The sequence below is a fragment of the Marmota marmota genome, unplaced genomic scaffold (genome assembly GCF_001458135.2).
Source record: "Marmota marmota marmota unplaced genomic scaffold, marMar, whole genome shotgun sequence".
NCBI lineage: Eukaryota > Metazoa > Chordata > Mammalia > Rodentia > Sciuridae > Marmota > Marmota marmota.
The window spans coordinates 157,426-173,499 of NW_026000076.1; the positions used below are offsets into that span (position 1 = coordinate 157,426).

At 36.7% G+C, this 16,074-nt stretch overlaps 1 protein-coding gene across 2 annotated transcripts in view; it reads right to left on the reverse strand.

The window, feature by feature from the left end:
- Positions 1-9,273: 9,273 nt before the first annotated feature.
- Palmd (palmdelphin) overlaps positions 9,274-16,074 on the reverse strand; it is a 46,239-nt gene continuing 39,438 nt past the window's right edge. For both annotated transcript variants that reach the window (XM_015500849.2, XM_048814392.1), the window contains 2 exons: positions 13,719-14,813; positions 9,274-9,637 (listed from right to left, as the gene is read on the reverse strand). In XM_015500849.2, the coding sequence (XP_015356335.1) occupies positions 9,594-9,637; positions 13,719-14,813 (1,139 nt within the window). In that variant the 3' untranslated portion in view covers positions 9,274-9,593. The remainder of the gene's footprint in view (positions 9,638-13,718; positions 14,814-16,074) is intronic.

The following is a 16,074-nucleotide window of genomic DNA, read 5'->3' on the forward strand; positions in this document are numbered from 1 at the left end:
AAATTTATGACTTTTCATATACAACATAATCTATATGGGAAATCCTAAGGTATCCATCAAGCAACTACTAGAAGTAGTAAATGAGCTCAGCAGAGTTGCAGGATTAAAAAGTCAACATTTCCATCTTCAACATCTCTAGCAATTAAAGAAATGCAAATTAAAACTACACTGAGATTTCATATCACTCTAGTCAGAATGACAATTATCAAGAATAGAAGCAACCATAAATGTTGGTGAGGATGTGGGGGAAAAGGTATGCTCATACATTGCTGGTGGGACTGCAAATTGGTGCACCCATTATGGAAAGCAGTATGAAGATTCCTCAGAAAACTTGGGATGGAACCAACATTTGACCTAGCTATCCTACTCGGATTATTCCCAAAGGATTTAAAATCAGCATACTACAGTGACACAGCCACATCAATGTTTATAGCAACTCAACTCACAATAGCTAAACTATGGAACCAACCTAAGTATCCTTCAATAGATGAATAAAGAAAATGTAGTGTGTGTGTGTGTGTATATATATATATATGGGATTACTACCCAGGAACTAGAGAATATCATGCTAAGTGAAATAAACCAATTCCCCAAAACCAAAGACCAAATGTTTTCTCTAATATGTGGATGCTAATTCACAATAATGTGGAGGAGGGGCTATGGAAGAATAGAGTTACTTTGGATTAGGCGGAAGGGAGAGGAGGGAGTTGGGGGTAGGAAAGGTAGTAGAATGAATCAGATTATTACCCTATTTGCATATATGAATACATGACGGGTGTGATTCTACATCATATACAACCAGAAGAATGAGAAGTTATGCTCCGTTTATGTATGATGTGTCATAATGTATCATGTATAACTAATTAGAACAAATCAACATTTCCAAGTCAAAGAACAGTCTTAAAGTGAAATTAGGAAAATAAAATTCCATTTATAACAGCATGAAAAAAATTAAGTTTAACAAAAGATATGCAAGACTTATACACCAAAAACTACAAAATGTTGAAAGAAAGTAAAGAAAAGCTGATGAAGTGGAAATAAATCTCACATTCAGGGATCAGAAGACATGTTGTTAATATTGCCCTACTTCCCAGCTGATCTACAGATTTAACAAAACCAGAGTACAAACCCAGCTAGCCCTTCTTGAAGAAATTGAAATGCTGACCCTGAACTTTCCACAGAAATGCAAAGGACTTAGAATAGCCAGAACAAAATTAAAAAGGGACATAGCTGAAGAACATTCTTCCCAGCCTCATAACCTACAAAGCAAGGCAGCCTGCAATAAGCCAATCCCAAAAAACCAAAAGCCAAATGTTTTCTCTGATAAGCGGATGCTGATCCATAGTGGGGCTGGGGGATAGGGAAGAATGAAGGGACACTGGTTTATGTACAGGGGAGTCAGGGGAGTGGGGGGGAGCTGTGGGGATGGGAAGGACATTATAATGAGACAGACATTATTACCCTGTATACATGTATGATTACACTAGTGGAGTGACACTGAACCATGTACAGCCAGAGGAATGACAAATTGTGCTCCATTTGTGTACAATGTCAAAATGCATTCTACTGTAAAATAAATAAATAGACCTTAAATGGAAATATAAGACTAAGCTTTTCCTGACTTTGGATTATACATCAGTTTCTTAGAACACCAAAATATGATTTAAACCCCCTTCTGATATAGTAAGCCTTATCATAATTAAATGTTTTTTTTTTCAAATGACACTCTCAAGAATGTGAAGACAACCCACTTACTGGGAGAATATATTTTCAAATCATATAAGAGACTACTTTTTGGAATATATAAGGAATTTTTATAACTTAGTGAGAGGTAGACCCATTATAACTAAAGTAGAACAAATTGTTTGAATAAACATTTTTTTATAAAAATTTACAAGTGGGCAATGAACTCATGAAAATATGCTCAACATTGTGAACACATTAGAGATATGCAAATTAAAACCACAGTGAGACACTAGTATATATCCCACTAGAATGGCTATAATAATAATTTTTAAAAAGGCAGGTAAACAGATGCAGGCAAGGATGTGAAGAATTCAGAACCCTCATTTATTGTGAACTTAAAATGGTGCCACCATTTGGAAAATATTTTAGCAGTTTCTCAAAATGTTGAGCAGAGAGTTGCTACATGACCCAGCGATCTTATTCTTAGTTATGAACACAACAGAATGAGAACATATGCACAAAAAATTGACTATAGGAATATACATAGCAGCATTACTCATAATAAAAAAAGTAGGAAGAACTAAATGTCTTGTCTGGGATAAAAGTATAAACAAAATGTTTATATTCTCACACTGACATACTGTCTGGCAGTTAAAAGGAATGAAGTACTGATACATGCTGCAATCAGGGTGGGTGAATCTTGAAAAACTTTATGCTGAGAGAAGCCAGCCACAAAAGGTCGCATTGTATGATGGATTCTCACTTCTGTAAGTATGCAGAGACTATTGAACTCTATCGTATGTATATTCAATAATGACTTTTTAAAAATTTGAGGGAGGGCTGGGGATATAGCTCAGTTGGTAGAGTACTTACCTTGCATTTACAAGGGCCTGGGTTCAATCCCCAGCAACACACACACACACAGAAAAATAAAATTAAAATGTAAGGGAAGAGTAGACATTTTGCTATAATCATATTTGGCAGATTTCAATATTCTTCTCTATGCAATTGATAGAACTAAAGAAGCATCAACATAGATGTAAAAATTTGATTAGCAGTTATCAGCCACTGTGCCTGACATTTACATAATGACTATAGACTATACATTCTTTCCAAGTGCTTAGCATGGTGTATTCACCAGATAGATTATATATTGTGCCCTTGAAGTCTTGATGTATTTAAAAAGATAAAATTGTAGAATGTGTTTTGTGATAAATATTAAATTGAAAATAAATATCCAGAAGATAACCTTGGAATTTCTCAAATATTTAGAAATTAAATAACATGTAAGAGCAATTAGAAAATAGATTGAGCTGAATTAAAATGGAAATAAAGAATCAAAATGTGTGATTATTAAATTAACTCAGTGTTTGGAACTGTACTGTTAGACATATGTAGTTATATAGATTTAAAGATGAATTTAAGATTCTGTTTCTTAGATTCAAGTCAAGTGCTCAATAGCCACATGTGGGTAGTAGCACAAAATAATTTCCATTGTCACTGGAAGTCCTCTTGGACTATGCTCGAATAGAAGGAAATATAAAGCCTTGCCAGGTGTTGTGTTGCACGCCTGTAATCCCAGCAACTCCTGAAGCTGAGGCAGGAGGATCTCCAGTTCAAGATCAGCCTCAGCAATTTAGTGAGTCCCTAAGCAATTTAGAAAAGCAAGGGTGGGGGGTTGCTAGGGATGTGGCTCAGTGGTAAATGCCCGTGGGTTCATTTCCTGGTTAAAAAAAAGGAAATGTAATGTCCTAAATGTTTACATTAATAGAAAAGAAAGATTCATAATCCATAATCTTAAGTTTTTTTCAGAGAGAAGAAAGAAGGAATTAAACACGAGGTAAGTAGAAAGAAAAAAGGTAAGTATAAAGATAAAAACAGAAATCATCAAATATAAAATAGATAAGTAACAGAGAAAAATTACTGAAACAAATCTGATTTGTAATAGAAATTCATGCAATTGGTAAACTTGGCTAGATGATCATGAGAAAAAGAAGATGCAAATTTCAGGAATAAAAGAGGACAATGCTGGGCTGGGGCTGTAGCTCAGTGACACAGCACTTGCTTTGCAGGTGTGAGGCCCTGGGTTTGGTTCTCAGCACCACATAAAAACAAACAAACAAACAAATAAATAAAAAGACGACAATGCAATATTGATCCTACAAATATTAAAAAGATGATTAGATGGGCACAGCAGCACACATCTGTAATCCCAGCAGCTCAGGAGGTGGAGGCAGGAGCATCTCTAGTTCAAAGCCAGTCTCAGCAAAAGCAAGGTGCTAAGCAACTCAGTGAGATCCTGTTTCTAAATAAAATACAAAATAGGGCTGGGAATGTGGCTCAGTAGTTGAGTGCTCCTGAGTTCAATCCCCGGTACCAGGAAAAAATAAATAAATAAATAAATAAATAAATAAATAAATAAATAAATAAAAATAAATAAATTCCATCCTCTAAAAAAACCACAAAGCACTTTTGTACATCAAAGGAAAATAGTGGGAAAGCAACATATAGAATGGTAAGAAATATTTGCAAGTCATATATGGTGTTATTATCTAGAATATATAAAGAACTCCTATAATTCAACAACAACAGCAAAACCAAATAGCCCAATTAAAAATGCACAGGAGTTGGGGATATAGCAGGCTTAACATGTGTGAGACCCTGGGTTTAAATCCCAGAACCAATGGGAACAAAAAAGGGCAAAAGACTTGAATTGACATTTCTCCGAAGAAGATAAACATATGTCCAACAAGCCTAGGGAAAGACACTCAACATCACTGATAATCAAAGAAATGAAAATCAGAACAAGGTATCATCTCACATTCATTAAGTTAGCCACTAGTTTTTAAGAAAGAAAAATTGTAAGTGTTGGTGAGGACGTGGAGAAATTGGAAATCTTGTGCCATGCTAGTGGGAATGTAAAATGGTGCAGCTGTTAGGAAAACAATCTGGAGGGTCCTCAAGAAAATTAATTACTCCATGAACCAGCAATGCTGACTCTGGGTATCTATCTACCAAAATTGAAAGTAGATTCTCTGATAGATATTTGAACCCCATACCTATTGCAACATTATTCACAACATGCAATAGATGAATGAAAGAATAAATAAAATGTGGTGTATTCATATAATTGTAAATGGGAGAGAACAGACAAATCACCTGTGCAGAAGCTTTCTAAATAATTTGAAAATTCTCTGCCCTTAGGAGAGGGAGCCTAATTCTCTACTCCTGAAAGATGGGCTATACAGTCTTTCAGAGAATACAGTACTTGGCAAACCGTCCCTCAGCCAGGAAAGGGGATCTTTTGTCCATGTTGACAGTGGCAAACATGATGAAAGTATGTGCCCCTGACACAAGGTGATAGAAATGGCATTTCAATGGGGAGATCTTCTTCCCCCAAATGCCCAACCCTCCTCTAACATGAGAAAAACAAAGTATATGACAGAAAGACATCCTGCAGCACACTTGACCAGTAACTTCAAAACTGTCAATGTCATCAAAAATGAGGAAAGCCCGAAAAGCTGTCACAATTAAAAAGAGGCTAAGAAGACATGATGGTTAAAATAATGTAGTTTTCTAGGTGGGATCCTGGAACATAAAAAGGACATTAGGAGAAAACTACAGAAATATGAACAAACTGTGGGACTTGGGTTACTAATGGTGTGTTATAGCTGGTTCATTACCTGTAACAAATTACTATATCAGTGTAAGAAGTTAATAGAATTGGGTGTGGGGTATGTAGTCACTCTGTACTATCTTCTTGTTTTTTTTTTCTGTTAATTTCAAACTAGTTATAAAATATATATATTTTAAAAAAACAAGATACAGTGGATGACTCACTCCAACTTGATTCCCATACTTATTATAAAGTTCCATTGTTATAGGTAAAATGTGGTATTGATATGCAATATATATATATACAGAAGAATGAAACCGAATGGAGAATCCATATGTAAGCCCACACTTACAGGCAAACTGACTTTTAGCAAAGGTGCCAAGGTAGCTGAACATGGAAAATAATCTTTCAAGGTGTAGGGCTGGAACAATTTAATAACTCTGGAAAAATTACCTTCATTCTTACTTCACTGACTTTTCCTAAGCTTTCCTTCACTTACTTTTCTTATTCTGTTTAACTCAAAATGGACCATTGACCTAAACATAAGCATGAGACACACAAAACTTCAAGATATGGGATGATGAAGGATGTAATGGTGTCAGCTTTAATGTATGACATCTCAGCCAATTTGATGATGGATAGGGCACCTGGTACCTTCCATTCACTGGTAAGTAGAATTCTCAGATACCTCTTTGAGGCATGCGGCATTTATATCATTTTACAGATGAGGAAACATGCTTAGTTAAGTTTGTTGTCCAGGATTATACAGCTAGTATGGCAGACACAGTTGGTTCCCATGTCCTAGCTCCTTGGTCACTTTCTGCAGTGCCATAGCTGAGTTGGGTTCTGAGTTGGGTCACACTTTTGTGGGCATCATACTCCAGAAGCATTTTGTGTGTGTGTATATTTTTTTTCCTTTTTCATTCTGCGCTGTCTCCAGGATTGCAGGAATCTGTGTGATATCCATGTAAGTGCAAACTAGAAGTGTGTGTGTGTGGGCAGATTATTTCCACAGGGGCACCAGAGCTGCTGGATAAGTGCTCCAGTGTCCTATCCTTCAGACATACAATTTTAGGTTCTTCCTGTACACTCTTCTGAGATCATGGTGGAAGAGAGTACCTGTTGCCTCGAGCATTAACCTTGACTGTGGACCATTGATTGCATTGACCATTCTTTCCTTTACCTTTCTTCCTGTCCCTTGGATCATTTCTCAAATAAACCACTTGTACCCCCGTTCTAATTTCAGGCTCTGCTCCCTGTTAAAACCAAGAATGGCTCTCAATGGCAGACACTTAGCATGGGACTGTGGAACTGGACCGTCCATTGTTTGGTCAGGTAGCAAATAGGACCATATAAGTAGATAGTGACAACTTTCGACAGGCTGTACTATTAGAATTTCTAAGACACACTTTTTTTTTTTTTTGCATTGAGATGATGTACAGGTGAAAAGGAAGAGTTGGGTTTTACCATAGCTTTGAACTTGACCGATACAAGGAAAGATATTGTTGTGTACTGACTTGTACCATGAAGTTGGCTGCTTTTTGATAATTGCAGTAGAAGCCTTGAAGAAAACGGTTAGGATTACATCAGCCTACTGTTGACCTAGGGCATGCCAGAAAGCCAGACAGTCTCCATAGCATGTTTAAAGAGAGCCATGTCTCCTGGAGCCAAAGGACGGACTGCTCTTAAAATTAAACCCATGCTGAAGATCTAAGGGTGGCAGAGCTACAGAGGGACATGCAGGTTTGACAGGTTGCTTATGACAAAGCTGGAACTGTGAAAGGGAAGGAGTCTCTTGGACCGAGAATAGGGGTATTTATTGAAAGTGTCTCAGAAACTTAAACCTGCAGATTCCTGGCCAGCAGAAGGAATTCTCTTTGGCTACAGAACAGCTGCCCCTTGCCAGACAATTCAACTGAGGCAGGTGTTCACAGGTTAGTGCTTCTTTGTGGGATCTGCTTCTTTTACCTCTCATTGCCTCCAGGATTTAGAGTCTTAGCAGTCCCAGCAGGGAAATTCCATTTCTGACCTGGGAGGAAACAGACTATTTATGGGAAGATTTGGAGAAACTGGATAGTACATACTGGTATGACACAGGGGGATTTGGGAATGGGTTTTGAGGGTGTTGGATGATGGATGGTATAATGAGGGTCAGAGAGGATTTATTGGGATGGGCTTATTCTTCAAATCAGGATTTAACATACTGGCAAGAATATTTAGGAATGGCATGCTATATATATTCATATTAGTTTTAATATCAAAATTCCAACTAGTTCTCAAGAATAAGTCAAATTAAACCCAGATTTGTTCTCTTTGTGAGCATTGGAAATTCTTTATCCAGCACCCTTAGGTTATAATCAGTCATTGCAACATAGAGTTCACATTGACCTGAGTGGAAATAATGATAGTTTAAGAAGAATGAATGTGCCAGTTATCTGTAAATTCATGTGCACTGTCAAGACAATCAAAACTTTCAAAATATGAGGCTAATTCAAAAGACAAGGCTGGGGATATAGTTCAGTTGGAAGAGTGCTTGCCTCTCACGCACAAGGCCATGGTTCAATCCCCAGCACCACACAGACACACAAAAAGATTAAGAATGGAACCAATATATGACCCAGCTAAACCACTCCTTGGCATTCATCCCAAAGTATTCATGTCAGCATACTATAGCAATACACAATACTATGCTTATAACAGTTAATTCTTAATAGCCAAATTATGGAAGCAGCCTAGGTGTTTATGAACAGATGAGTGGATAAAGAAAATGTGATGCTACAGGGACACAGCCACATTAATGTTTATAGCAGCACAATTCACAATAGCTAAACTGTGGAACCAACCTAGATGTCCTTCAGTAGATAATGGATTAAAAAATGTGGCATATATACACAATAGAATATTACTCAGCAATAAAAGAAAATAAAATCATGGCATTTGCAGGTAAATGGATGAAGTTAAGAGAAGATAATGCTAAGTGAAGTTAGCCAATCCCAAAAAAGCCAAGTGCTGAAGTTTTCTCTGATATAAGGTGACTGACTCATAGTGGAATAGGGAGAGGGAGCATGGGAGGAAAAAACTCTAGATAGGGCAGAGGGGTGAGAGGGGAAGGGAGAGGGCAGGGGGTTAGCAAGGATGGTGGAATGTGATGGACATCATTATCCAAAGTACATGTATGAAGACACAAATTGGTGTGAACATCCTTCATATACAACCAGAGATATGAAAAACTGTGCTCTATCTGTGTAATAAGAATTATAATACATTCAGCTTTCATTTATTTAAAAAAATCAATAAAAAAGAAAATGTGATATAAATACATAATTGAGTTTTATTCACTCATAAAGAAGAACAAAATTATGTCATTTGTAGGAAAATGGATGGAACTTAAGAACATTGTGTTAAGCTAAATAAGACAGATTCAGAAAGTCAGGGTCATGTTTTTTCTCAAAAGTGTAAGTTAGAGATAAAAGTGGGGGAAAAAATGGACATAGAAGGGTAAACAGTAGAGCAGTGGAAGAGGCCTGAGAGAAAAGAAGGAGGAGAATTGGGGAATGAAATTGACGAGTTATGGTTATGCATGTATAAATATGTCACCAGAAATCCCACTATTTTACCATAATTATGCACCAATACAAAATTGGTGGTGTTATTTCTTTCTATGTTTGGAATAATTATTCAATGAAAAAAATATAAGGATAATTATTGCAGGCATCTTTTGAATGTGTGCAAGGCTCTGAAATCTTATTAATTAATCTTATAAATTAATGCCATAAGACAATTGCGTGCTCCTGCTGAGGACCAAACAAATTGAGTTGGTCCTCAGCAGGAGCATGCAATTGTCTTATGGCATTAATGACTTGGGATGACAGGTTTACTTGTCAAAATATAAGATGAATATTTCTGTGATGAGGTGCAAAGGCATCCTATGATTTTTCAATACCTGTATTAGCAAAGTTAGAATACCAGGATACTTTAAATAACTTTATTCTTACATTTAACAAGCTCTTATTAGAAATGCTTTGGTGTCAATACAATAAAAATATGCTGGTTTTAGCCCCCTTCCCACTGAATCATGTCAAATTACTGGAAAAGTTAAGCAGTTGTTCTCCGCAGCTGTTTTGGAATTTTTTCACAGATAATAACTACTACTTATTCACATGGTTTAATATGGATATAATTATATATTTTTTGGGGATTCCAGGAAAATGAAACAAAATATCCTGAAGAGAAATTTGCAGACATTTCTTAATTTCTTCTCCAGAGGTTGCTCACATAGGTGATACAGCCGTCAGATCACTTTTTTCCCCAGCTTTGCCATTCTGATCCTTAAAGCTGTAAATTAAAGAAACAACAAGAGTTCTAAAAAAAAGCCTTAATTTATATTCTAAATGACCATTTCATAGAATGCAGGAAAGTTTAGAACATACCTCAGATGGTTTTATCCAACAATGTGAGCATTGTTTTAGTAGCACAAAAAGATAGTAGAAATGATAAGCTATGGTTAACTTAGGGCAGAAGCAGATTCAGAACTAGAAGGAACCTAATTCTATAAAGATTATAAAAATTAGTAGAGCAAACACAGTACAAGTTGAATAAACATAAGATTAGTGCACATTTTCACAATTTGCCATAGATACATGTTCTTAGAGGTCAATTGTGTATTTCTGAGCTATGTACTACTGAAAAAAATAGTAATTAATGCTTAAAATATATTTCATGGTTGGGTTATATTTTAGCTCATTAAACTTGGTTGTTCAAAGGAGTTCTGGCCTTTGGATATACAATGATAAAACCGAATTTTTTATGTATATATGAAACAATGTGAACTAGCAGTTGAGTTGGATTGATTATTAATTATCTCTGTTAAGATATAAATATGTCTTCAAATAGCAAATGTATCTTTTTTGAGTGTGTTCTACTATTAATGATATGTGGATGTAGAAAGCATTTTTTAAAATGTAGGTTTAGAATTTAGAACAGTCCTTTGGTATTCTGGTATCATGCCTTAATGTTTAGGACTTCAGAGTGTAGCTGCCTCAGTCATGTTTTAAAGGTTAGGAGCTGTTTCCAAGGCACTAACCTACTGATTATATTAAGGATGTGGTATTACATTTATGTGTAAAATGGATCAAGGACTAGTTACTAAGCTAATTGCACAATTTTGTTTAATGAAAACCAAAAGGGAAGACATGATCTCTCATTTCAGTACCATATATGAAAAGGGATTGGATCTGCTACTGTTAACAAGATCATGGTCATTTTTACTCTCAGTCTAATCTACCTATAGGAATTTTTTTTTGTTTCAATGAAGTTAAAAATATTATTTCCCTTGACATTTGAATAATCATTTATAGTTGCAGGAACAAGAACCTTCCTTTTAGTTTGGGACAGCTGAGAAAATTTTCCCCGCCCTATCTTAGGCAGGTGGTCTCTGGCTAGGCATTGTTGGGTGGTGAGCCCCGAGGAGGGGTCTGTAGTTCTACAATATGAGGTAAGCACAGGCAAAAGGCAAGATGTCATGAAGTTTCTACCTTGGATTTTATGAACCTCTACCTTGCCAATGCTAAAAGAAAGCAGGGGTAAGTGACTTTTTAATGGTCTAAGGCAGGCTGAAATTCTCTTCCCTACAGTTACTCCTCATCTTGAGATTCTGTCAATCAGGCAGGCTCTGTGCACCATGACTTCCACTGCAGTTGGTTAGAGTCTGCTTTCCTCCTTCTCGCTTCAAGCCTATGGTGGGTATAGATGGTAAGAATTACAGATAGTTGTGTGGAGACAGAGCATGCTGGCAATGGAAGTCCCCTAGGTGTAGCAGGTTCAACACCTGGGTGTCAGTTCTCCTTTTTTTCTTCTCTGATTCCCTTTTCCTCTCCTGGTAGCAATTTGGACACAGTTATAGCTGCCTAAACTTGGTGGGAGAGATCTTCTCTCCTTCCTTTCAGTATCCCTTGGCCCCTACTAGCTGCCACAGGTTGGCAAGAGTTCTAAAAAAAAGCCTTATAACACCACCAATAACACCAGAACCAATAACATGTGAATTCCCCAGAGCAGAGGTTCCCCACCTGTCAACCTGAAATACTACTGATATCCGTAAGAGGGCAGAATTGAGCTAAAACTACAAGAATGGGTTTGTGAAACTACCCAGGAAAGCCAGCTGTCTCTTGTGGGAGTGTAAGAGTAAAATCCCAGGAAAAGCTTGCTGGGACCACATATTAAAGGTATAGCATTGAGCTACACCTTAGTACATGACCATGTTATATTCCATTAGCAGATGGACATAATATTGCCTAAAATTTCCTATCATATTTATTACCCTGTTTATAATTTTGACAAAAATATTTTGTCTTTAAACTATCTAGGCTCTGGCTTTTCTCATTTCTACCTCTTTCTGTTTTCCAATTAAAAGTTGCTTTTTAGATAAGGCTTTGATAACCATATTTATATCAATAGAAAAAGAGACTAGCCATTCATAACTATTAAATCTACAAGGACTATTTGTATTTAAAGGGGACCTATAGCAGAAATAAAGGAATCGATTTAAGTGGTAGATTTTTAAATACAATCATTTTTGGGGAGCTGTGATGAGAAGCTCAATCTACTTCATGTTCATGAAATTAAAACATGTACGTGGTTATGTATTCTATACATATGGATGGTCACTGAGAGATATATATGACAATATGATTAACTTATTTTAAAAACTCATTTAAACAAATACAGCTCTTCATCCCCGTGATGAATGGGAAAACAGGGCTGTAAAATAATATCATGATGGAAGGCAAGGAATTTGGAGCATTCTGTTTATAAGATCCAGGATTGATAGTACAGAACTTTGTATTGTTACTTTGTCTAGAATAGCTTTTCCTGTTTTCATTATTGTAGTTCAGGGGCAATGATTAGTGTTGTCTGGAAACATTAGTCACTTCCTGTCATTTTTCTTGGGGTAAATGTGTGGACATGCTTAGGGGAGAAGGAATAGGGTGTTTGGAAGGAGCTGGCTAACATCCAGGTTCAGAAAAGGGAGGTCTTACAGTGGGTAATGTCACTGCTGTTGATCATAAGCAGCGCATTCCTCTTTCCAAGTCCTCTGTGTTGTTTTACAAATGCATTTGAAATCTGAAGTTTGATCAGCAAACAAAGTTCATTCTCAAAAGAGAAAAGAATGTAGTCTTTACAGGTTTTCACTGTGGGGGTACCTGACTCAACTCCTATTGAGTACGATATGTACTGGACACTTCTTAAGGGCTTAGAAATTCTTCAGATGATTAAATTTACAATTGGTACCCTAATTTAACTACTTAAAAGAATGGAAAAAGGTCCATTTCATTTTATTATTAGCAGCCCAAGATTGGGTTAAGGTTTGCTGAGGAAGAAATATCCAGAACTGGGCAGGTATCACACTTCTATAGAATTAGGTTCTATTTGCTGAATTGGCTGGTACTTAGTGTCTTTTGCTTTTTAATGATAATTCTTCATTTAGAGACATAAAATATTAGTATCCCTTTCAAACACCCAGAATGTGTATGTTTGGGTCATTTGACTTATACCTCTAAACAAGGGATATTTTTAGCACAGCTATTCTAATTGAGTCTGTCAGGCAATTTATTATTTCTTTTATAAAAGGTAACTAGAATATGATGTTTAAGTGATAAAAAAGAATTTAAAATTGAGGAGCTATCACTTTGGTAGAAAAAAAGTGTTAAAGTTCTTTTTCATTCAATACTAAAATAATTAGGTGGCTCTAAAGCTATAAAAACTTCATAGAGAATGAGAAAGGCAAATATATACAAATAGAAAAATAAATATGCTAAGTTGGAGAAGACTATGCAAAGTTAAATATCACAGATGATGTTAAGATAAACTGACATTCTATTTTTAAAAATGTAGAAATATTAAGGAAATAAAATTAATAAAACTATAAAAAAGTATAGAGAAACAAGATATAGCAAAATAACAAAATACTGTGAAAATAATATTCGTTTCTTGTATTTTTTTTTCCTTGCAAAATTAAGGCAATTTGTTAACTTATGTGGAAAGTTGAAATCATAGCCAGGCACAAACAAAAAAAAAAAAGTAGTTGTCATCAGATTCTGGTGGGAAATTTGTTATCAATGATCCCACATATTAGTGTCCCAAATACATTCACACCATGACAGAAGACAAATATCAAGCTACTAAAGTCAATCAATTTACTATCTAAATAAGGTAACAATTTATTTTCACTTCTTAGCTTTTAAAGTGACTTAATCACTTTACTCTGGTGATAATAATTGGATCAGCCTTAAGAAAAACTCTGAATGTGTATTAGTTTGTGAGATGTCAAAGAAGCCGAAAAAACAAGAGGGTTTGTTAACACAGAGAGAAAGTTGTCACATGACTAAACAGCAGTGGCATGCCTTGTCACTTTTATTACCTGTTAAGGATGGATCCTCTGTCCCATCTCCAGCTGTCGGAACATCAAGTGGAGAATGGCGGCCAGGGTTGCCTAAGCTTTCTTCTTGCTCTTTCAGAGATATAGAATTTTTGTGGGGAGACTTATGGTTTGTGTTTTCCTGAGGACTAACTTCGGATCTCTTTCTAGGAAGTGGTGTTGGTTTGGTTGGCTGGTAAACCTGACTGCAGGGAGCTATAGGATGGTAGGATGGCTTCTCCACTTCTCCTTCCTCCTCCTCCCCCTCATCATCAATTACCACCAGCTCAGCATGGATGATCCCATCATACCCTGTCAGCAGCTTTCTTTCTTCTTCATTATCTTCTGCCTGCTGATACCCCATGAAAATCATTGTTACAGGTTCTGTATTATCCATGTCAGAAGGCAATGAATGAACAATATTGTATCTAACATCCTCCTCCTCCTGGAGAGTGGGTGAAGAACCATGGGGTTCAGACTTCCCAACTGTTGCTTTGCTGGGGCTCAGTCTGGCCTTTGGAGAGGGCACATATTTGTCCTGAATGATATTCGATTCTTCCCAAGGAGGCATCACCCTCTTCTGAGGGGTGTGGAACGTCTCTTCTGCTTGGTGAGTCATTGATCGGGGAGGAGGTGTTGGCCGGATGGGACTGATATGATTGAAGTCATCGCTCCTTTCTTCTAAAATTCCATTGTCCATATTGTACATGGATTCATTTACATCATTGTCCAGTCCATTGGCTTTCATCTTTATCCTTTCTTGAAAGTTTGGTCCAGGGATGACCTTTTCTCTCTGTGGGGTCACTGGCCTGCAAAATGGATTGGCATATACAGGCTCATGATACTCCGTTGGTGATTGAGAGTTTCTCTCAGAGGCTTGTCTTAAAATCTCCTCCACCTCTACTGGGGCCAGGTCATGGGTGCCATTGTGTGCTGCATTAGGATTAGAGCTGACCGCATAGACTGACTTCTGCCCATCCTCATAAACTTTTATCCCTGTACCTTTAAAGTCATCTGATGGGAGAGGTATTGAGGACAGAACTGTACTTTCTCCAGTCTTCAAGTCTTTTTCAACTTTAATTTCCATGGCATACAAAGCTGTTAAGAGACAAATTGGATCTTTGATTTAGTTAACTCTCTCTTTTATAAACTAGCCTGCTTTCATAGGATTTATTTTTGTACACTTTGATGTTCTTTTATGTAAGATGTTGTTTATTTTTTAAGTTTCTAATTTTATTCATTAGGTATATAATAACCAACCTGGTAACAATATGGGTTTTTAGGTATGGGTGTGTGGAATTTTGGAAAAAAAAAAAAAACTGAAGGATTAAAGAAGTGAAGCTGATTGGAGAAGAGAAACTGATAGATCCAAATGGTAAGAATTTTCACTGGGGAACCAAAGATGTCCCCTTTCCAGTTAAGAAACCAACAAGGCAGATTTGTGCTTTTTTGTATTGCTCAGTGGGAGGAGTTAATCTCTCCTTTAATGAGGAAGAATATGTTACATTGTGCATTGCAAGAGGAGAAATGCCTAGCACACCACATTTTATTGAGTTACATCCTTGTGCACAGGCCTGATGCCTTGAAATTATAGAGGAGTGTTCTAAAGTTTCCACAGCATGGGGGTTGTTTTGGTAAGGACAAGGGAAGGAGAAGTCTAGATCATAGGCTTCTCTATTTCACACTAATTTTCAAGTAGAAGAAGCTCTAAAGACCCCAATATCAGCTGTTGAAACACTTGAACTGGAGGTAATTGGTTGGGTTGGAGAAAATTGAGATCTGTTTAATGACCCAGATAAGAACCCTGTGGCTGGAAAGTTAACAGGCTGGGTAGAGCTAATAGGAATCTGTGAAAAACTGCAATGTGGCAATGTTGACTTTTGTCACATCCTCCCTCTATCCCTTAACTCATCTTGCATTTCATGCCTCCTCTATTGTCTCATGGTTCTGGCTACCCAACCATCCCTTATCCACACCCTCCCTGTCTCACATTTCTACTTTATTCTGCATTTCACTCCCTAATGTGATATGTTTAGTGAATATCTACTATGTGCCTAACTAAGCTTGGTACATATTAGGTATTCACTGAATACTTGTGGAGTGGATAGATATGTCTACCTGCAGAAAGAGAGTAGCTTTTCCTTCCATTATAAAATTCAAAGGTCTCCTCTCTTCCCTAACACAAATATTCCTTTTTTTCCTGAGGCTCTGAAGTATATTATTTTTAGGAAAATTGTTCCCCTCCGAGAGTAAATAATGCTTACTTCCCAATAGACTGCTTTCATTTTCAAAAGCATTTCAGTAACTCAAGAGGGTCTACTGAATGAAATATGTTGGGAGAGAGATTTTTGGTCAGGGA